This window comes from Gracilinanus agilis, chromosome 6 (genome assembly GCF_016433145.1).
Source record: "Gracilinanus agilis isolate LMUSP501 chromosome 6, AgileGrace, whole genome shotgun sequence".
NCBI lineage: Eukaryota > Metazoa > Chordata > Mammalia > Didelphimorphia > Didelphidae > Gracilinanus > Gracilinanus agilis.
Genome location: NC_058135.1, coordinates 176,519,734 through 176,542,738, shown reverse-complemented (window position 1 = coordinate 176,542,738; position 23,005 = coordinate 176,519,734). Strand labels below are relative to the sequence as shown.

Here is a 23,005-nt window from a genome sequence, read left to right as displayed (position 1 = left end):
GTCGTAGGTTCAATCTGGCCTCAGACACTTCCCAGCTGTGTGACCCTGGGCAAGTCACTTGACCCCCATTGCCTAGCCCTCACCACTCTTCTGCCTTGGAGCCAATATACAGTATTGACTCCAAGGCGGAAGGTAAGGGTTCAAAAAAAAAAAAAAAATAGACACGCCTCTCCTTCAAGTGGTTTAGCCTTTCTGGAAATGCAGCCCAGGCCACATCAAATAAATATTTTAATAAAGAACAATCTGATACCAAAAGTTAATTGTTTCTTCTAATATACTTATTAATTGCTAGAGCTAGAATAATTTTAAAAACACCATCATTTCAGTTTCTAAGATAAAAATGTTAATGGTGAGAACTGAAAAATATTAAATTTTCTGCTTTTAATTCAAATGATTAAGAGGCATGAAGAAATGAACAATTACTTTTCTTTCTAAAAATAAGATAGTTATAAAGATTTAAAAATAATACTTGATTGCCAAATTCAAAAAAATAAGAAATTTATAGAATGTATATATATTCTTAGAATCCTTTATAGACTCAAAAAGACTTTGAAGATCAAATAATGAAATTCCTTCACTGAATTGAAGGAAAAAAACTAAGACCCAGAAAAGAATTGTCCAAAATCAGAAAGAAACCCAGGACTCCAGACTACTGGTCCTTATGCTACACTAACTTTAATAGATTTTCCCTTAGGATAATTTTTAGCATCTCAACATGTACACAAAAAATAGCATTGTTATACATAAATTTGGGAAATAATTTAAGAATAATAATCCTAAATTTGCTAATTATTTAAGCTTCTATCTATGTATACAGAGAGTTCATAACACAGAACTACCCTTGAAATAAAACAGAAAGTAACCAAATCTGTATCAACATCACACCAACTTTTCTAAACTTCCTACCTCTGTCTTGGATGGAGAAATTATATTTTTCTTAGGAGATTTTTTCTCTTCTTTAACTACAACTTCATTTTCTTTTTTTCCTGACTCTGTGGATTCCCCTTTTTTGTAACTACTCTCTTCTCTTTTTTTCAAGAGTGCCAGCTTAGAGCTAACTTTCAACGCTGAGGGTTCTTCCTCTGTTTTGTGAGGTACTTTATGAGGTGATGACTTTGAATGTGGTTGAGAACCTCTTGAATCTTCACTTTTAGTTTGCTTGTTCAAATTGTAGTTCTTGCTCTCATATGATAAATTTGATGTTTTTACTGAAAGAATAGAGCAAAAAAATTGCTGACTTAAAGAAACTATTCTAGACAATGGTCTCCAACATTCAACAAAGTTTCATGTTCAAACACTTACTGTTAAGCTATTGTTATAAACAGTTTCCATTGCTTCTGAAATCATATCCCATAAATCTACTTGAACAAAGAGCAACATCTTTTGCAGTATTTAATTAAATTAATTAGCTCATCATAAATTTCATCTGCTGTGACTTCACAAAATTCATAACCTAAGCTCTTCTTCAGTTGCACATGTTTTTGTAAACACAATATAAATAATACATTTACTAAGGAAAATTTTTATTTAATATACGTACAAACTATGTTTTTCCTTATTTATATAACTACATCAATGTTAATTTTTCTTATTTTAAATTGATATAATTTGTTTTGGTATAACAGAGTTAGCAACAAATACTCAAAATAACCACAGCAAAATATATTTCCCCAAAAGTTATGCAAAGCTACCTAATAGTGACTGTAATGGTGCTTCACTTCTCATTCTTGCCGTTTATTATTCCTTAACAAAAAAGAATGCTCTCCACTGGCATTTTTAAAAAAAATTGGGGGGTGGTTATATTACAGACCAGATCTATGTTTTCATTGGTACAAGAACTCCAGGAAGCTCCTTCTAACAACGCATATCAGTATTTATTCTATAACTTATAATCTTAAATGAATTGCCTGGTTAAAGGCAGAAAGAGATTAAATGACTTGCCCAGAGTATAAAAGACAGTGAAGGGTGGAGCTCAAATTTAGATCTTCTGGACTCTGAGACCATCTTTCTATCTAAACTAGCGGGTCAACTCAAATAGAAATAGCTCCCTACAGGTGGCATCCTGGCTCAGAAAAGCACACATTCATACTATCTAAGTGGTACTATATTTTTGTTTACTTTGTTAAACATTTACCAATGATATTCTAAACTGGTTTGGGTCACTTAGGAGAGTGCCAGTCTCAAGTCTGACAGTTCTAAACTATACCAGAGTGGCTTCTTGCCATATAGTGTTTTTGTTTGGTAAATTTTGTAATCTTAACCTTCGGTCTTTCCATTCATTCAGAATGGATACTGAGCAGTGGTTCTAAGACAGAATAGTGGTAAAGGCCAAGTAATTGAGGTTAAGTGACTTGCCCAGGGTTACATAGCTAGGAAGTGTCTGAGGCCACATTTGAACACGGGACCTCCAGTCTCCAGGCCTGGCTCTCTATCCATTGAGCCACCTAATTGTCCCTTGCCATATAGTGTGGTTTGTTTTTTTTTAATTTTAAACCCTTAACTTCTGTGTATTGACTTATAGGTGGAAAAGTGGTAAGGGTAGGCAATGGGGGTCAAGTGACTTGCCCAGGGTCACACAGCTGGGAAGTGTCTGAGGCCAGATTTTAACCCAGGACCTCCCGTCTCTAGGCCTGGCTCTCTATCCACTGAGCTACCCAGCTGCCCCCCTGCCATATAGTTTTTTTTTTTGTTTTTTTTTGTTTTTTTAAACCCTTGTACTTTGGTGTATTGTCTCATAGGTGGAAGATTGGTAAGGGTGGGCAATGGGGTCAAGTGACTTGCCCAGGGTCACACAGCTGGGAAGTGGCTGAGGCTGGGTTTGAACCTAGGACCTCCTGTCTCTAAGCCTGGCTCTCAATCCACTGAGCTACCCAGCTGCCCCCCCTGCCATATAGTTTTAATGAAAACTGCTCACTATAGGAAAAGGCTCAGGGAGATATTATCCAGAGATATGGGTTTCAAGCCTGAATAAATATTCCATATATCATTATCATCTAACAAAGTTGATCTGAAAGTTTCTATTAAAAAAAATAGTGAGAAAACTAACCTTAAAGTAGATAGTACATGGCTGTTTTAACTATCTTACCAAAAACAATCATTATCACATCAAAATAGGTGTGCTGGTAAAATATATTAAAAAACCAATATTTTTAGAAATTTAAGATTTTGTATAAGAGTGCTAGATTGGCACAACCACTGATATTAATGTGGCTTGGGGCAAATAAGCTCCCTTCTTGGAGCCTCAGATGAAAGGGTTTGATTTAATCACCCCAAAGGTCCCTTCCAACTCTTATCTATGATTCTATGGTAGAAAGTTGGTAGGGGGAAGAGAACTAATTATAGAATTAGAATTATCAAAAATACACGATCTAACAACATTTGATTCCTGTTTCCATGAATCAGACCGAAGAACCACTTCAGAATATGCTTCAGAATACACATACAACATACAACAACAATGGTTCCCTCAATGAAATCATTTTAGGTAATTTTAAAAGATCATAACAACATCATAGGATCTGAAAGGGATCCTGAAGGTTTATCTAGTCTAACTTCTTAATTTTATAGATGAAGAAACTTCAGTCCAAAATAGAAAAATGATTTGGCTAAAATCACACATGTGGTAAATGGCATTGACAGGTTTTTTAACTGAAGTATTCTTGGTTAAAATGACATATTAAATTATATGTTTAACTCACCACATATTTAAGCCTTTATTTTACTCAATAAAGTAATAATTTTCTCATTATTAAAACCCTAAAAAGACAAACCTATCTAAAAGCTTCCAAGGTCTCCAATGTTAATCACCGAAGTAAACCACACACTGTAAGTCTAAGAAATGATTGAATACAATAAGCAAAAAAGTTTTTTAATGAGACTTTTTGAGCAATACTATCTTGTTTTTTTCTCCCATAAGACGAATTTTTTTATTTCCTTTTTCTCCTAATGCTTTTACCTTTATGTTTTTCTGATTTGCTTGAAGTAATTCGGTCAGTTGAAAATGTCTCTCCCTCTTCTGAATTCCTTCGGGCCTAAGCAAATGTACAAAGAGTAAAATACATGTAATCTAAGAAGCTAATATTTTCAGTACTTTTAAAAATATGTTACCATCAAATCTATAAAATGTATGCCAAATGAGGAGACATGCAAAAAAATCTGAAGAGTTATCATCCAAACCATACTAAGAAGATACTATAACTTTTACTATTCATCTATGGGGTAGTATGTGGAGCATGTTTTATTATCCTCATTTGACAAATGAATAAGACATAAGGCTTTAACAAATACAAGTACTTTTGAAAAAATTATCCTATCCTATAAATTAATATGACTGGGTTTTCCTTTTACCTCCTTCATCAAAAATCTCAAGGCATTTTATTATGCAGTGAGAAACAAATCAAAAAATGATTTAAATAAAGATATCAACCTTGGGTTCAAAGTCAAGATTTAATAAAAGAAGTACCTGTTCCAAAAAACCACTATTCTTCCAAAACCAAAAACATTTCTCAAGGCAGCAATTTTGAAAAGATACTCACTAAAATTATCAAATACTAAGAATTGTAATAAAATTCCTGATTTCTCAGAAATAAGAGGGGCACTTAACCCCTCCCCCCCATTGCCTAGTTCTTACCACTCTTCTGCCTTGGAGCCAATACACAGAATTGACTCCAAGACAGAAGGTAAGGGTTTTTAGGAGGGAAAAAAAAAAAAAAGAAATGAGGCTGAGCTTTTTAAGACAATGGGCTGATCTTAGGGGATGAAAGAGTATTATTTTATGCATCTCATAGAATCATAAGGCTTGAGACTTCAGGATAATGAATTGATATATAATTATATGATAAAGATGCAATCAAAATTGAAATTTGTTCTGCCTGATACTATTAGGTATAAAGTTCTTATAATAGCCTTTCAGAAAGGGTATTAAAGAATATTCATGCTATTGAGTTAGCATTACCAAAACTTGTAAACAGGAATTTTTAGTGTAAAATTCCCAGAGCCTACTCCTACAAAATCTTTCCATAGATTCAGACAAAATTTCCCAAATACTAAATTTCTCAAAAATTATGCAGATCTTTGATTTTACTTTTGCCACATCAATTTTTTAAAAACAAAAAAATATTCCCAATATAATTCCAAAGGTTAATAATAATAATAGAAGTTGTTATTATTACTATTATTAAGCTTCTTTCCATAGGCGGTATGAGGAATATCATCAAGAAAATACCAAGGAGGGAGGGGGCAGCTGGGTAGCTCAGTGAAATGAGAGCCAGGCCTAGAGATGGGAGGTCCTGAGTTCAAACTAGATCTCAGACACTTCCTAGCTGTGTGACCCTGGGCAAGTCACTTAACCCCCAATGCCTAGCCTTTACCATTCTTTTGCGTTGGAACCAATACACTGTATTGATTCTAAGATGGAAGGTAAGAGTTAAAAAATATATATATCATGCAGGGACAAAACTATATAGCTAATTGTCACCCAGAAGTTTAAAAAAGATTCCTATTTCTTATTGGAAGGTGAGTTATCAGGTGATATTTATTTACTCCTAATATTCACAGGACAACATACACAGAACATCTACATACTATTCAGTTTTCACAATATAAAGGTGATATGTCTATGAATGTCATATCATTAGCATAGTGGATTACCATGGCCTACAATAGTGCAGATGCACCTATTCTCATCCCACAAAGTGCTTCTCCATATCCTCTCCTAAATCTTCTAAAAAGGAATCCTAACAAGAGTTGAGGACCTTTCTCTATGTTTCCTGATACTGAATGGATAGTAAGGGAACATCACTATTGGGGCTGACCACTGCTCTTTCTATGGGAGCAGTCTACAGCCTTAACTAATTAAATTTGTCCTTTAGGGTACTCTTTATGATGTCTCTCCTAGGCAACTCTTCATTGCAACTACCTCACACCCAATATATGTCTTTCACTATCACCTTCTGAGTAACCCACAATTTCAGAAACTGTTGATATCCCATGACTCACAACCAGACTGCATCATTGAAAGGATACTAATGTTAAAAAAATGGGCCTTTATTTCAAGGAGAAGCTGTAGGCAATTTCCAAAGGCAATCCAACCCACTCATTTCCTACTTATTTAAAAACCAGGTTCACTGTGCATTTCTAGTACTTAAGCTATATATATTAAAAGAATCACTTTATGAGTTGCCATCCAACTACATATCAGAATCTGGGTAACAGACATTCTTCATCCAGTTATTTTTTTGTGTGAAGATAGGCAAAAATCCTTACTGATAATGAATTTCACATAAAAGATACTATAATTTTCTAGGACTTGATATAGGAAGCAAAATATCATCCATAAAAAGGAGTGCCTGGATGACCTCAACATCTACTGATTTTTGATAAATCTCTTTGATTTAGGCTCTCTGTTGAGCTTACTCTCCTCAATGACTGAAGTATAAGACTTTCATGAGCAGACAAATCCTTGCTTTATGTTTCACTTCATATTAATAATCAGGTTGAGAGGACAAAATTATTTCTTAGATATTTTAAGAAATTTTTTATGAAACTGACAACTGCATTGAATACACTTTGTTGGGGGTGAGCCTTTAAGTTAGTATTTGCTTTATCATATCAAATACGTTTTTACATTGAACAAAAAACAAATATAATGGAATCTTTTATTCTCTGTGACTTTGAGTCTACTGTGTGACTATCAAGATGTGGCCTGCCATAGAATATCCTGTTAGCAAAGGCTATCCTCAAATCTTCATAAAAGCTACAACCTTAATGAAAATAAAGCTGTAAATAATTCTCAAAAAAATTTTGTAGAGTTGACAAAGAACAAATCAACTGATATTTCCTTAGTCACCTTTTATGGATAATAATCAGATGTATGACTTTCCCCCTATGCATTTTGTATTGTCCCCTTCAGATATCTTAAGAACTGATCTCCAAAATTGTGTGGTCTTCTCTATGGCTCCCTGATCTAATCTTGCCATCTCGATTAGCCTTTATGCAATGTCTACTTACATGTTCAGCACACGGTAATGCTAATACTCTAAGTATCAAAGTACCTTGTCATTATAGGATAAGGTTTTCATATTTGCAAATCTTTTTAATTATTTTCAATAATTTTCAATTATTTCATATTTCAGTATCAAATCACTAGGATTCAATATCACACACTATGATGTGATGGTTGAATTTCCTAACAATCTTTTCTACAAATTTGTTTTTCCCTCAACTGCTTCTGTTTTTTGAGGTAAGATTATGCAGTCTACCATCCTTCCCCCTGACACTTTACAAATCAATTTCTATTCTAAACGAGTATTGCCTTTGGCTGACATCTCTCAGATAGGAAAGATTAAGTATTTGCTGGCCATGACAATTTCTAGGTTCTTTAGATTTATAGGTTCATTGTGTTAACCTATTTACAATGACCAAACTTTCTTCCTTTGTAAATGGCGATAGTTTGTCAGTACAAACAGTTCTTGTTTTTACATATGTGAATCTTTCCACAGACCTCTACATTAACTGATTTTTAAATAATATGAATTTAGGGAAGGAAAGGAAGAAGGCAAGAAGGGGATCAAGGACCTATGGAGGCAGTGGGGCTGGCATATGAGGGCTGGGGACAGAGAAGCAAGAGCAGGAAGAAGGGCCCATAGGGGCCAGGGTTAGTCACATGGTAGCTTGGCTGGAACCAAGAGGAAAAATGTGCTGGGAGCAAAGATGTTAGGGCCAGGCACAAACACAGATAGCAGAGGGTAAGTAACACAAAAAAGCCAGGGGCAGACACATGGAACCTGAGCACTGACATACTGAAGGCAAGACATGAGGGTGGGTGGGTATGGGTAAAGGTCTCCTTTCTCAGTGCTAGAGGTCTCAAGTTAAGTCCTCAACTCATTAGCAGTCTCTCCACACGTCTGTTCTACTTTTATTCAGGGATTTTTGTTTGGTTTCGTTTTTAAGGGTTTTTTGGCATGGGATTGGGGGGAGAGGGGTACAAGAGGCTGTGGAATGCCAAACTGATGGTTAGGAGCAACGAGAAAGAGAGAGAGACAGACAGACAGACACAGAGAGACAGAGAGAGATAGAGACAGAGAGAAAGAGAGAGAGACATCACAATACTGTACAGTAACATCAACAAAGGTGTTTTTTGGAATGTGGATTTCTTTCAGAATTCTTTACATGAAGTTGAATTTATATAATGTGAATTTATGTAAGGCAAGAACTGTCAGTATGTTCCTCTATAAAAATTTCTTGGCATCAACAGTTTGCTTAAAAAGCTTAAGTTGGAATTGTCTTAACTGAACCTTTCCCGTTTTTATTCTTTCTTCTAATATCGGTATTGATTTTGATTTCTGGACTAACAATTTAAAAGTCTGTTCAGTCTACCAACTTGGAAATGACTCCCAACCAATCATTATCTATTAATATAATCAATTTCACTTTAAAAAAAACATTATTTGATAGAGATATTTCAAATGGGCAATAAAGCTTATACTATTAGAGTATATTATTATTTTTGGTTTGGGTTTAAATTTCCTAATAAAGACAACATTCTGCAAATATTTCTTTTCAGAGATAATATTGTGCTAATTTTACTAAATTCTGGAACATAAGCCTCCTCAGCAAAATCCCAAATTATGAGATAGCAAGCTGCCTAAAATGTTTTACAAGAGCAGAGGTGTTAGTTAACCTGCAGTGGTAGCAAGAGTGTCTTCATCGAGGAGCTCCCTACACCAATGAAATCATAATCCAGTCCCTATCTAACCCTACATGGTTGGGGTTTCACCATGTTCAATACCTCCCAACTCTCTCAATGAAGAAAGTATTCTTGATATTTAGGCTCTTAATTTTGAATTATTTTCTAACATCTAAGTCAATGTTTACACACTGCTTAAAAACTATGTTCTTTTTAGAGCCTTTTGTTCCTTTTTTCCCCCATGTCTGTACCATAATCACTACAGAATGAGACAGAGAGAGTTAATAACTGATAACCAAGAAGCCAGTCTACTGATAATGAACCTCTCCATACTTAGTGAAGCTAGTGCTTAGAAAGGAGTTGTTGACTGTTGCCAAAACCCTACTCAAAACCTGCCAAAGGTCACACACTACTAGAATAGCCTTAGAGAATCTAGGGTCATTTTTATGCCACAATGAGATGATGAAATTAGACCTTGTTCATGTTTATGAAAAAATAACATTTTAAAGCTATATTTATATTCATTTCAGTTAATCCTTCACATATTTTCTTTTAAGCATGAGATATACCCCACAAAACCTATGCATAAAGTAAGTCACCTTTTTGTTCTTGGGTTCTTCATCCAACATTGCCAATGTTCTGGCAAATTCTTCATCCTCATGCAGTTGCCTCTCAAGCTACCAAAAAAAATTTTTCAATGAAAATGAAAATAATACAATTATATATAACAGAATATTACATGTCATATATAACAGAATATTCCTCAAGAAACCAGGAGAGATTTTCCTTTAAAATGATACACAGAAATGTTTGTATCAGTTCTCAGGTTTGCATATTCCTAATATGATCTACAAATTGAATATATTAAAAAAATGGGAAATAGTTCTTAAGGAGCTATCTGACTATATATTTCCCTAATCATTCTAAATGAAAGATTTAATGTTTTATTTTTACTTTTACAAATCTTAAACCCTAAAGTAAAAATTATAAGAAAATGTCCATCTGAAAAAAATGTATAAGAAACAGCATGAAGGAAATAAATCATTATGGAAAATTAATAATAAAATCTTTTTAGTGTATACAGTAAGTACATATAAACAAAAATTTTCTAAAATTTGTTTCCAATTTCTTATCTCTGAGTACCCTATATAGTATCTCCCACACCTATTAGAACAAAAGGTCCTTGAAGCTAGAAACTATCTTCACTTTTGTTTTTATCCCTAGTGCTTGAGACATAGTAAGAAGTTTAATAAATACTTTTTCATTCATTCATTCATTTGTTCATAGTGCCTGGCCAATAGAAAGCTTATAAATGCTTTTTGACAGACATTCAAAAGTGCATGCTGGTCCTTCATCAATTTTCTTAACAAGGCAAACTATAAACATCCTGGTTATCATGTTATTACCACCAACTACTTTTGGCTACAACAAAATTGAGTTCATCCTTAAGATAAGTATCTTCAACAGAATGTTAAAATCTTTTTATCCCAGCTAGTAAATTGTTTAATGTAACACTGGACACATATGTAACTGCTATTCAATTTCAATTGAGCTCTCACTAATGCATACCAACCATTTTTATCCTTTTCTCTCTATTGCATTCCTTATATCAGCTATTCCAAACCTTTTCTACACTATCTTCCCTACTTCCCTCTCATAGATGAAAAAAATTGAGTTCATTCACCATCAATTTCCTCCCCAATTCCATATTTCAAATCAGTTAATATTATCTCCTCAAACTCTATTGTTTTATCCCAATCTCAGAGGATGAAGTAGTCCCTCTCCTTACCCAAGCCAACACTTTTATTTATGCCTTTAGTATCATCGCCTCCTGTCTCATCTATGAGCTTATCTCCTTACATCCCTAATTTTCAATCTCTCATTATACATTGACTCTTTACCTTATACATTGAAACATGCCCATTTTTCCACATCCTTCAAAAATCTTCACTTGATACTACCATCCTCTCCAGTTACTATGTTATTTATCTGTCCTCCCTCTCACAGCTAAATTGCTTAAAAAAAAAAAAAAAAGTTCTCTCCATCCATTGACTCAACTTTCATACCTCCCACTCACTTTTAACATCTTGCAATTCATTTTCTAACCTCACCAACTTTGAAAGGTGATTTCTTTGCTGCAAAATTGATCAACCTTTTCTCAGGCTTATCCTTCCTGACTTTTCTGTAGCATTTCACACTGATGTCTCTCTTTCTAAATATGCTCTCTCTTCCCAGGGTTCATGACATTGATTCTCTTCCTACCCATTGGCTCTAATATCATTATCATTTGCAGATTATATATATTATACTCACTATTATTCATGGAATGTATGAGCCAATCTCTGTCTCAAATCATTGATTTGGTTTTTTAATACTAAAAGAAAATCTGCTTTAACTTAATGTTCCAAGTTTCTCCATAAGAAGTTTAAAACTGTATTTTAAATTAAAAAATACATAAAATAATGAAAAAAAATATTGACTGACAACCCTTCATATATTTAGAGACGGCTTTCAAATTTATCCCTAGATATGTTCTTCATCTTTTGACTGAAAGCTCTCCATCATCATGGTTACCACTTGTGGAATTGCTCCAACTTTTTAATCTCCTTTTCTTAAAAAGAAGCTAACATAATACTATAGATATACATTAACTGAACTGTCATGGCTCAACAAGACTACTGCCATCTGTACAATATACTTCAGAGAATATATAGACTCTAGAGTTGGACCTCAGCAGTAGCTATACCAATCTATATCTGAAAAGAATCCCCATTGTAATCTACCAAACAGTGATCATTTAAGTTCAGTTTGAAGATCTCCAATTAATTGTCCTCCTAAAACAGAACATTTAATGTTTGGTCAGCTCTAATTCTCAGCAAGTGTTTCCTAAAAACCTTTTTTTGCTACTTCTATCTATTGCTCCAAGTTTGCCATATGAGGCCAAACAGAACAAAGCTAATAGTTCTTCCATATAAAAGATCTTCAAATTCTTAAAGGTCAAGTCCCACCTTCATCTTATCTTCACCAGGCTAAACATCTACAATTATTTCAATTAGTCCTCAAATGATATGGACTCAAGGTTCTTTACCACCTTGGTTGCCCTCCTCTGGACACTCTTAATTTGATCAACAGCTTTCTCAAAATGGCTGCCTAGAGATGAACAAAATACTCTAGATGAAGTCTGACTAGGGCAACATAAGTAAAAATTAATATTCCCTTGTTAATGAAAGTTATGGCTCTATTAACAAAGTTCAAAATCCCATTAACATTTTTGACAATTACATCGAACTGCTGAGTCATATTGAGCTTGTAGTACCCCAGATCTCCCAGATTTTTTAAATTAGATTAGATTAAATTAGATTAAATTATTATTTATAATTATATTATTAAAAATTTTATTTAAAGATTATGATAATTAAAAAATTATTATTATTAAAAAATTAAAATATATTTAAGAAGCTATTTAAGCTTTCCTATCTAGTATTTCTGAATATGAGAGTTCCTGAATGCAAATGTAGAATAGATTTACATTTAACCTTTCCTATCTAGTACTTCTTAACATGAGAGTTCCTAAACACAAATGTAGAATAAATAAATTTACATTCATTCCTACTGAATTTCACCATCTTAAATTCAGCCCAATGTCTAGCCTATCAAGATCTTTTTAGATGCTGACTCTCATCTACTATTTTAGTTATCCTTTCCAGTTTAGTGTCATCTTCAAATCTGATAACTATCACAGCTGTTGTGAGGATTACTTAGGTATTAGTTTATATATAGTTTAAGTGGACCTAGCAGGAAGGGCTGGAGAATTCCACATGGAATGGGGAAGCAGGAAGTGGCTTGGACTCTCTGAGAAGGACTCCATGGTGGTTGGGACAGGCAGTAACTGATTCCCTGGGAGATCTCAGAGCTAGGGGAGTTGTATCCCTGGGATCCTGGAGAGTGGTGAAGGCTTACAGCAGAGGACATCAGACCTGCAGAGCAGCACTGAGTAGGGAGTGGTTTGTGATCTGGTGGTCAGCATTGCAAACTTTCTCTCCCTACCTGTATACCTTGGATCATCTGTTCTGGTGGAGTTGACTCCTGGCATCCTGAAACCAACCCTGGATTAGCCATGAGATCCCAAGTAAAGCCATCCTCAGGTCCTTAGCTAAGCTGACCAAACCTGGCTGGAACCAGGTTGGGAGGAACTTTCCCCTTGTGTCTCCAGTACTGCTTTCTTTGGGTCCTGTCTTGCTTAGATCTTAGAAGAGTGTAGTTAAGTTTCCCTTGACCCTGTGGTTTGCCCATAGTCTGTTAGTGTAGAAAAACCCTATTCCCATCCTTTATCTTAGTTTGTCCCTGATTAAAATGTGTTATTAAACTCTTGCCTTTACTTATCAGCTTCCATAGGCTCTGTCTATGGAATGTTCAGAGCTTCTCAGTTTCCAGTGTAGCTCTGGTTGCCCAAGAGACACTTCCTGTCTACCTCTCTGTTACCCAGCCACCCACCTGGACCCATATTTACTGCTTAAGGCACCTTTCTCTGGTTTCTCCCTTAACACAGCTAAGTAGTATAATGAATAAATAGCTGGACTTAGAGACTTCAGTCCAAATCATGCCTAATACTCTTACTGGTGATATAACCCTGGGCAAGTAACTTAAGCTGTCTGAGCCTTAGTTTTCTCTACTATAAAATAGAAATAATAAGTAGTATTCTCCTCCTAGAGTTATTGTATGGATCAAATGAAAAAGTATGTATAAAGCCCTTTACAAACTATAAAGTACAATAATATTTGTTATCAGCTATCTATGCCTTTATCCAAAATATTGATAAAAATGTTAAATAGATACTTAGGGCACTCCACTAGAGACCTCTTGCCAAGTTGATAACTGAACCAAGAACAACTTCTCTTTGACTACTTTTATTAACATGGATTAAAATTAGTTTTTGTAGCAGTCAAATCATTCTAATGGCTTATTGATCTTGTGTTTTTTCCAGAAGAAGTATTCAATTTGGTTAATGTCATCCTCAAATTTAGTATGTCATTTATACATTCGTATAAGAAAAAAATGTTGTGTGCAACATTTTTAGAAGGGCAGCACTCTAAAATATGCTATGTGAAGCTGAAAAAGAATGACCAATCAACACTGAGGACAGTTGTTTCACAACTTTTGAATTCAAATAATGACCTAAGATCTGTGTGTGCTTGTTGTTACTCCCCAACCTCATTTGTTTCCTTGAGGAAAGAAACCGTTAATCTTTATAACACTAAAGTGCAGCACCGAGATTTCCACATGGTAAGTGTTTAGTAAATAACTGCTGAATGTTTCTTTAGCACTGTCTTGGTGAAGGTGGCATGCCAGAGGAGGCTGTTCTGTTCCCCCTCTCCATCACACCTGGGGACAATGTTCACATGCCCCGCCCCTCTGCCGAGCCTCCTAATATGAGTATTTCCTCCCTCTGTGGTCTAGAGTAATGTGGGGGCCCACAGGTAGCTTAAAGGTGCAGTTTGAGCACACAATCTCTAAAAAGTTCACCAATATTGATCTAGCCTAAGATCACACTGGCTTTTTTAACTGTTTCTCATCTGATGACTTTTTTAAAGTCTGCAGTTCACTAAGAAGTCCAAGTCTTTTTGATATACATATCTAGCTATAGGCTTCTCTTCTGTATCTTATTCTAATTCACTAATAAAAATGTTTAATGAAACAGGGCCAAGGAAAGAAGCCGATACACACCATGAAAGCCACCCCTGCTAGAGAGACATCAATTCATTAATCATGACTTTGTTCAGTGCAGATTTCATCATAACCTAAATATTATTTAGATATCTAGTTCATACATCTCCATCAAAATATATTAATGATAAGCCATTCCCCAATTGATAAATGGGCAAGAGACATGAATAGGCAATTTTCAGGTAAAGAAATCAAAAGTATCAATAAGCACATGAGAAAGTGTTCTAAATCTCTAATAATTAGAGAAATGCAAATCAAAACAACTCTGAGGTATCACCTCACACCTAGCAGATTGGCTAAAATGAAAGAAGGGGAGAGTAATGAATGTTGGAGGGGATGTGGCAAAATCAAGACACTGATGCATTGCTGGTGGAGTTGTGAAATGATCCGGCCATTCTGGCTAGCAATTTGGAACTATGCCCAAAGGGCTATAAAAGACTGCCTGCCCTTTGATCCAGCCATACCATTGCTGGGTTTGTACCCCAAAGAGATCATAGATAAACAGACTTGTACGAAAATATTTATAGCTGCACTTTTTGTAGTGGCAAAAAACTGGAAAATGAGGGTATGCCCTTCAATTGGGGAATGGCTGAACAAACTGTGGTATATGCTGGTGATGGAATACTATTGTGCTAAAAGGAATAATAAACTGGAGGAGATCCAGGTGAACTGGAAAGACCTCCAGGAACTGATGCAGAGTGAAAGGAGCAGAGCCAGAAGAACATTGTACACAGAGACTGATATACTATGGTAAAATCAAATGTAATGGGCTCCTGTACCAGCAGCACTGCAATGACACAAGACAGCTCTGAGGGATTTATGGTAAAGATGCTACCCACATTCAGAGGAAGGACTGCAGGAGAGGAAACATATAAGATAAACAATTGCTTGAATGCATGGGCTGAGGCGGACATGAATGGGAAATAGACCCTGAACAAGGACACATGTTATAACCAGTGGAAATGTGCGTTGGCCATGGGTGGGGGAGAGCGGGGGGTGAAGGGGAAAGTAGGGGCATAAAGTATGTAAACAGGTTAAAAACAAATATTAATAAATGTCTAATAAAAAAAATTAATGATTCAATAAAATGGTAATACCTCTGAATTCTCTTCAATTTGTAGTTGCTCAGCAATAGCTTCATCAGTTAATCTGGAATCATTTGTATTTTGTGAAGGCTATATTTTAAAGAGAATTAATATTAATATAGTCAAATCTTTAGTATATCATCACCCACGTTCCAAAAAATGGTTATTCTATGACAGTTGAAATAATGAGAAAATGATTAATGAGATATTATATAAAACGTTACAACTAAAAAATCACACTTATTACACAAATATATGTCCCTATTAATTTTTTGTCCTTATGACCTGGAGGACCTGGACCTAAGCCATATGATTGCCACTCCTAAGCACAGAGATGTGATAATTTTACATCTCTTGAGCCTCTGGTTCCTCATCTAAAAAAAAAGATGAGAGTAGCTATATTACAGGGTGGCTTCTAGGAAAGTACTTTGTAACCTTAAAGCATTACGCATATGTAAACTATACTAGGATACCTAACAAAAAGGTATCCTAAAAATAAGTCACTCAAATCAGCCTCAAAGCTATAGATTCTAATAAAATGAGGAGTCTAATATTTTAGAGCAAAGTATTATGGGCAACTTAATATCATTACAGTGATTATGTATTTGTGTGTTTCAAAAATGAAAAGATCTAGATGGCCACAGCCCCAAGCAAAAAAAGAACTGTGCAAACACAAAATGTGCTCCACATGCTTGCATGACCTAATCATTAAAAGGCATATATTTATGATCCTTTGGACAGCAAACTTACTTTTCAATTTTATCTGGCTTAGGCTAATAATAATGCAAGTTTGCATTATCTGAGTACACATCAACTGATGGTAAGAGGAAGCAGCCCTGAAAAGAAAACCAGGCAGAAACTGATAATTTACCAGAGATTATTCTCAAAATGAAGAATTGACTCTATTGCTAAAGAGATCATTTGGGGAAGTTTGCTAGTAAATTTAATCTTATTTTCCTCATAATGATTTAAATGAGTCTTTATTTATGCCTAAGAATTTATAGCATGCTAATTTGAATTATTTCTCAATCTTTTTTTTACCTATAATCAAAGAAAAAAGAATCGCCACTGAAAAATTAATTTTCCTACATTCTAGTTTCTCTCGTTAATAATAACAACCACTGAGTTATTCTGACTTAATCAGCAGCCAATACTTACTTCTCTTCTTTTGCTTGCAACTAGCTTCTTCCCTGATCTTTGAACACTTCCAGTTCCAAAGTAATCAAGCACTGATGTGGGTGTAAGTTTGATAGGCGATAATGGCTTATTCTTAATCAAAGGTTTTTTCCCACTCTCTCTCTTCACATTTGATATTCCAGTGTGACTACTTGAAGATAATCCATTTTCTTTTGGCTTATGAGATTTCTTATGAATAAATTCATCTTCTTCATCTTAAATGAAAGATATTCAATTATTTTGGGTACAATATTTTAAACAAATTTTCATTATATAACATACAGTTTCTGCAAGGCCTATGAACAAGTTCCAAAAAAATTAAGTTTTTAATATTAATTCACTTTTCTTAAGTCTACCAAAAAATTCAGCTATCTTCTCACATTTACCAATATCCATTTTACCCATATCCAACCATATCATATTTCCTAACTGTATAATCTGTAATATATAGAAATATATATGCCTTCAGAAAAATATAGTTAAGGAGGTGATTCTCAACCTAGACAATTCAAAATTCAAATGCTTTAAGTAATCTGTTTCTGTGGTACAATGGAAAGAATCCTGAATAAGTCAAGGAATTCAAGTTTGAACAAAGGTCTTGTAGCTGCTGTGTGACTTTATACAAGTCATATCTATGGGTCTCAGTTTAATCATTTACCAAATAAGGAGGTTGGACTAAATGATCACTAAAGACTCAGTCAGCTCTAAAACTATCATCTTTTGAAGTACTATGGAGGATGGTTAAGTTTTAAATGAAAATAAAAAATAAATCTAAAAAATATATTTAAAGCACTACTTTTTTGCTATAGCAAAATTTATTTTTTTAAATGCAACATTTAGAATCACAGCTGCATATTTGATCCTCTTTTTCTAGCCTCCTTAGTATACAAAAATGTTCATTTTAATGATTTTCTATTTCATAATAATCAAATATTTTAAAACAAAGAAAAAAGAAAAAATAGAATTTGAACTCTTAGGAAAATTCTAGCACACAATATTAAAGTGATGATGTGAGCATTTAAAAAAAAAATAAAATTGTAATTGCTAAAAAGATTCAGAGCACTGGTGAAAATCCTGAAAAGGCAATTTTGCTATGATGAACCTATTTTCAAGTTGTCATAAAGCTTGTCATACAGATTCTTGACATGTATGGTTGTCCAACTTTTTTTTATAAATATTTACTGTCTTTAACTCTTCTTACCTCTGTTCAATGATCACCAGTATCTGAGGACAGTGTGTCTCTAGCTTATTAACTCAAGTGATTAAACAATGGTATAAATAAGTCCTCTTGTGGACCAGTTGACTTCATTTTATATTTTTAGGATCTTCCACCAGAGCCTTCCTCTAAATCTCAAATCGTCAAATCTTAACATGCTTGCCATTATAACAATGATCACAGTCCACTCTCTGGAAGAATAAAAGGACTCTCAGCCATCCTAGCATAAATAATATTGAAGTCAAGTATTCTAAAAGGGTAGTTTCTACTATTTCCTGAGAAAGTTGTCAGTAAAAAAAATGAAAGGGGAACAAATTTTCCTGAAGACCTGGCAATCTGAATATCATCCTCTACTTCATGTACAGAACTATAAACTAGGTAGGTGGGCTGCCAATCAGACAGGAAATAATAATTGATTGTTAGGAAATGGTTTCTAACTGAGAGGCTTAGAAAGCCTGAAAGCTTCTTGGCCAACTAGGTCAGCTGCTGTTGAATCTTAAAAAACAGTAACATCCCTCCATCAATACCTTTAAGAGAAGCAAGAACCACATGTTAAGTAAGAAAATAACAAAATAAAGAAAAATTGGAAATATAAACTATATTACTGTGTCAAATCCTGGGCTGTTTTTCATAAATGTTTAATAGCAATTGAAACTCAATAACAATGAGTTAAATTATTTATTCCTTTACTGATCAAACAAATATACTCAATGGTTATCCATTCAATTTTGAAAATATGGGCATATGGGAAGCTAGAAGGCTTTGCGGACAGAGAGCTAGGTCTAAAGATGAAAGGTCCAAGGTTCAAATCTGGCCACAGGAGAAAGAAAAAGTAAAGGAAGGAAGGAGAGAGGGAGGGAGGAGAAGAAAAAAGAAAGAAAATATTTGTCTATCTCTAATGACAACATAAACTAGTCTTATTGCCCAGTTACTGAAAATATTAGCAGAATCTAACAGTAACAGAAGCTACCCTTATACTACCACTATAAGAATGGTAATAACCACTACAGTAAAATCGAATGTAATGGGCTTCTGTACCAGCAGCAATGCAATGACCCAGGACAATTCTGAGGGATTTATGGTAAAGACGCTACCCACATTCAGAGGAAGGACTGCAGGAGAGGAAACATATAAGAAAAACAACTGCTTGAACGCATGGGCTGAGGCGGACATGATTGGGGATGTGGACTCGAAACTACCACACCAATGCAACTATCAACAATTTGGAAATTGGTCTTGATCAAGGACACATGACAAAACCAGTGGAAATGCACATTGGCCATGGGGGGGAGGGGGGTGGTGAAGGGGAAAGCAAAAGCATGAATCATTTAACCATGTTAAAAATGAATATTAATAAATGTTTAAATTTAAAAAAAAGAATGGTAATAACCATATTTAATTCAATTCAACAAGTATTCATTATATGCTATGTTTAAAGCACTCTGCTAAGCACTAAAATTACAAAAACAAATTAAAAACACAATGCCTTATTTGGCTCAACTAAATAAAGCTAGTGAAACAGAATCTATAATACCATTTCTTGGAAATTAAACATTTACAACATTTTACAATGTTTAATTTCATACATTACAATTCTATAATTATTTATTTCTACTACACTCATAGGAATATAGGTTTGGGATTCTACAATAACTATAAACAATCAACTAGCATTTATTAAGTTTTTGCTACATGCCAGACACTGTGCTTAAAGCACAGTTGTGCTTGATACTTATACTGCACAATACTTATAATGACTGGCAAAAACAGGCCCTGCCCTCAAGGAGCTTATAATCTAGGGGAAGAGATAAGATAGCTCTAGCAACACCAAAAAGCCCTCTAGGAGAAGGCAGCATTAATGCAATCTTTTTTTTTTTTTTTTAGAATAACAAAAAATATTTTACTAAAACATAAGATTTACAGAAGTTTCCAGACAAGCCATACAAAATGGTCACAAGCTTTTCTTGAAGGGAAGTTTCTACACTTGACAGCAGAATCACGATATTAGTGAGGGCTGTGATGTTTAATGTTCCCATTTTTGTTCAAACAACCAAGCTTGTCCATCTACAGCGTCTAAGGAGTTAGACTTGGCTAGAGGGCATATTCTAAAGTACAACTGGTTAGCTGCTTTAACCAACGCAATTAGCATCACCATAAAAAGGGAAAAGGAGCCCACAAAATTGGAAGGAAAAAAAGACACACCCCTGCAGCTAACCAACAACTACTTTCATTCACAGTGCTTATACTTAAACCATGATGGGAGAAATGAATAAAAGCAGAGCTGGGCTGCTACTGCTTTTAAACAATTCACAACAATCCAGATGATACTTCTAGCCTCTGCTCATGCGTTACAACAGTGAATCAGGACAAGACATAGATTTGCTAATGTGCATTTAATCACCAAAGGACTGAAGATGGTCTGGGTTTTTATTCTGTAATGTTTCTAAGACTGTGTCCATTAAATGCAAACAAAAAAGGAAGAGGTCTTGGCAGAACAGGAGAAGTGATGCACACTTGATGTTGAGATTGAATTTAAATATTATTCATGGCATATAGCCTAGTCCATGCTCTGGTTGTTTCTATGGCTTGGGCTTCATTGGTCTTCCACTGCTCAGCTACATCATTTGCTAATGGATCATCTGGATTGGGAGCACTTAACAAAGCTTGGATTGAAAGCAGCATTGTACGGATCTGCAACGCTGGAGACCATTTATCTTTCAAAATATCTAAACATATTCTTCTCAACTTGTCTACATTAGGGTGATAAATTTTGGTCATGAAACGTACTTTAGGAGCTGCCATTGGATATTCTTCTGGAAGAAATAGTTCAAGTTTAAAAGTCCCTCCCTCAAAGGGGGAATCCTGTGGGCCTGCAATGACCACATGAAAATAACGTGCATTGCTTTCATCTGGTTCTGCTTTTATCCCAGGAACTGGTTCTGCCAGCAAATGCTGGGTTTCCTTAATAATCCTTCGGGGCAGCCCGGCCATCTTGTCTGATCCGGAATTCAGCCTCCTGCATTAATGCAATCTTGAAGGAAAACAAGGAAACTAAGAGGGAGAGATGAAAAGAGAATATACCCCAGAAAACCTGTGCAAAGGAACAGTGAGAAGGGAGTACTCTGTGTGTGGGGAAAATAAAGCAGGGCAGTGTAGCAGGATCACAAGAGTTCATGGGGGAATGTAAAGTGTAAGACAGAAAGGAGCCAAATTATGTAACCTTAAATGCCCAAGAGTGTAATTCACATTTGATTCTGAGGGCACAGGGAGCCACTGGAGCTTATTGAATAGAGGGATGATATGATGAGATATACTTTAGGAGAACCACTTTGGTAAGCCATATGGAGAAGAGATCAGAGTGGAGAAAGTTTTGAGGCAGAGAGACCAATTAGGATGCAACTGTAATAATTCAAGCAAAAAGATCCATACTACAGAAATAAATATGTGAGTAGGAAAAAAAGACATATATACAAGACATGTTACAAAGAGAGAAATGAAAAAAATTGGATATATGTGGTGAATATGAATGAGGAGTCATGGAACTGATCATTAAGTATCTATTAAATGCCTATGTGAGAGGCAATGGGAAGCACTGGAGTTATAAGTACAAATAATGAAGCCATAGCTCCTAGCAAGGAGCTAACATTCTAATGATTCTGACATTGATTAGGAGACTAGGTAAAAGATGATGGTGCTCTTGACAATTAACTAGAAATTTAGGAAGAGAAGATTTGGAAGGAAAGATAACTAGTTCTCAGGCTGAGTTTGAGATGCCTGCAGAATGTACAGTTTGAGATGTCCAAAAAACTCTTAGGAGATATAGGACTGGTGCTCAGAGGAGAAATTAAGACTAGATATACAGATCTATGAATTATAATAATTGAACCTATAGGAGTTAATAAAATCACCAAGTGAGAAATTATAGAGTTCTAAGAAAGAGCTTTTCTTCTTTTTTGGGGGGCTAGGTAGGGTGGGGGAATACTGTGTAATTAGAATTTTCTCCCCAGAATTCTCTTTCCCAGTTTCCTATTTTCCTTCTCACATTATATGCTTATGCTTTGAAGATAAAGTTGTGAGTATAGCTTCTCTCTCTCTCTCTCTCCCTCCCCCTCCCCTTCTCTTCCCCCCTCCCGGGAAGGGAGTTGAGGAGATTGGGTGAGAGCCAGGCAGAAGAATTTAAGCCCACGTGATTTTACTTAGGCTTTATACTTTTGATCTTTTATTTCTTCTACTTCAAGTGATTACTAATAAACCTTATAAAATATAATACTTGGAGTTATTGATATTAATTTGAATCTTACAGTACCTATATGGATCTTGTTAGTGGGTATAACATGGATAAAAAAAAACTTCAAAGGAGACTGAGGAATGGTCAAAGATAAGGAATAAACCTAGAGACATCAGACACAAAAATCCAGAGACAAATGTGCAGGAGAAGGTGATCAGCAGTATTAAATGCAGGGGGAAAAAAGGTCAACAAGGTCAAGATAGATAAGACTAAGGCACTTAGGCAGGCAGACAAGAATTCATTAGGTTCCATATTACATTAAGTTCTAGGAATAAAAATGCAAGCAAAAAGAACAACCTCTGCCCTCAAAGAACTAACATTTTAATGAGGGAAGGAGTAGGGAGAGGTACCTACAGGCAGGCTATGTTTGAAAAGCCCAGAAAGTAAGCTGGGAAAGGAATGAAACAGGGCTGGCATGGGCTCATCCCCAAAATACAGGCCCCTAGATGGAACTCACTCATGTGAAAAAGCGGTCTATGTGGATAATTTCCAAAATAAGAAAGAAACCAAGTCATAGTGGTGAAGAAGCATAGAAAGTCATTGAATGAGAGGGAAATGAATCATGGCCAATCTCTACCGATCCCAAAAATGGACCACACCTCACCCCAAAAGACTCACCAATGGGAGAAGGGTGCTGACATGAACAAAAGAAGTTCCAGGGCAAGAAGACCCCAAGCACTGAGAGAAATTCCAAGGTGAGAAGGCAGTTGAGTCATGGTGGCAAAGTCCAGAGAGTCTAGAAAAGGCCATTGGATTTGGCAATTAAAAGATCACTGGGAAAGCACAAAGTTTTTAGTTTACTGTCTATTTCCTGTTCCTAAAAAATCAGA

General features: G+C 35.2%; 2 protein-coding genes across 3 annotated transcripts in view; both read right to left on the bottom strand.

Annotated features, from left to right (window-relative positions):
• The window catches only part of RFC1 (replication factor C subunit 1), an 88,210-nt gene that overhangs the window by 26,744 nt on the left and 38,461 nt on the right, over positions 1-23,005 (bottom strand). For both annotated transcript variants that reach the window (XM_044682399.1, XM_044682400.1), the window contains exons 5-9: positions 16,654-16,886; positions 15,508-15,585; positions 9,286-9,363; positions 3,956-4,031; positions 907-1,208 (exon numbers count right to left, since the gene is read on the bottom strand). In XM_044682399.1, the coding sequence (XP_044538334.1) occupies positions 907-1,208; positions 3,956-4,031; positions 9,286-9,363; positions 15,508-15,585; positions 16,654-16,886 (767 nt within the window). The remainder of the gene's footprint in view (positions 1-906; positions 1,209-3,955; positions 4,032-9,285; positions 9,364-15,507; positions 15,586-16,653; positions 16,887-23,005) is intronic.
• On the bottom strand, positions 19,773-20,886 carry LOC123253113 (ubiquitin-conjugating enzyme E2 N). The gene has a single exon (XM_044682401.1). The coding sequence runs from the start codon at positions 20,876-20,878 to the stop codon at positions 20,420-20,422; it is 459 nt and encodes a 152-aa protein (XP_044538336.1). The 5' UTR covers positions 20,879-20,886; the 3' UTR covers positions 19,773-20,419.

Bases quoted from the DNA above. Each gene is read 5' to 3' on its own strand.
- LOC123253113 (XM_044682401.1), bottom strand. From the start codon at position 20,878: ATGGCCGGGCTGCCCCGAAGGATTATTAAGGAAACCCAGCATTTGCTG.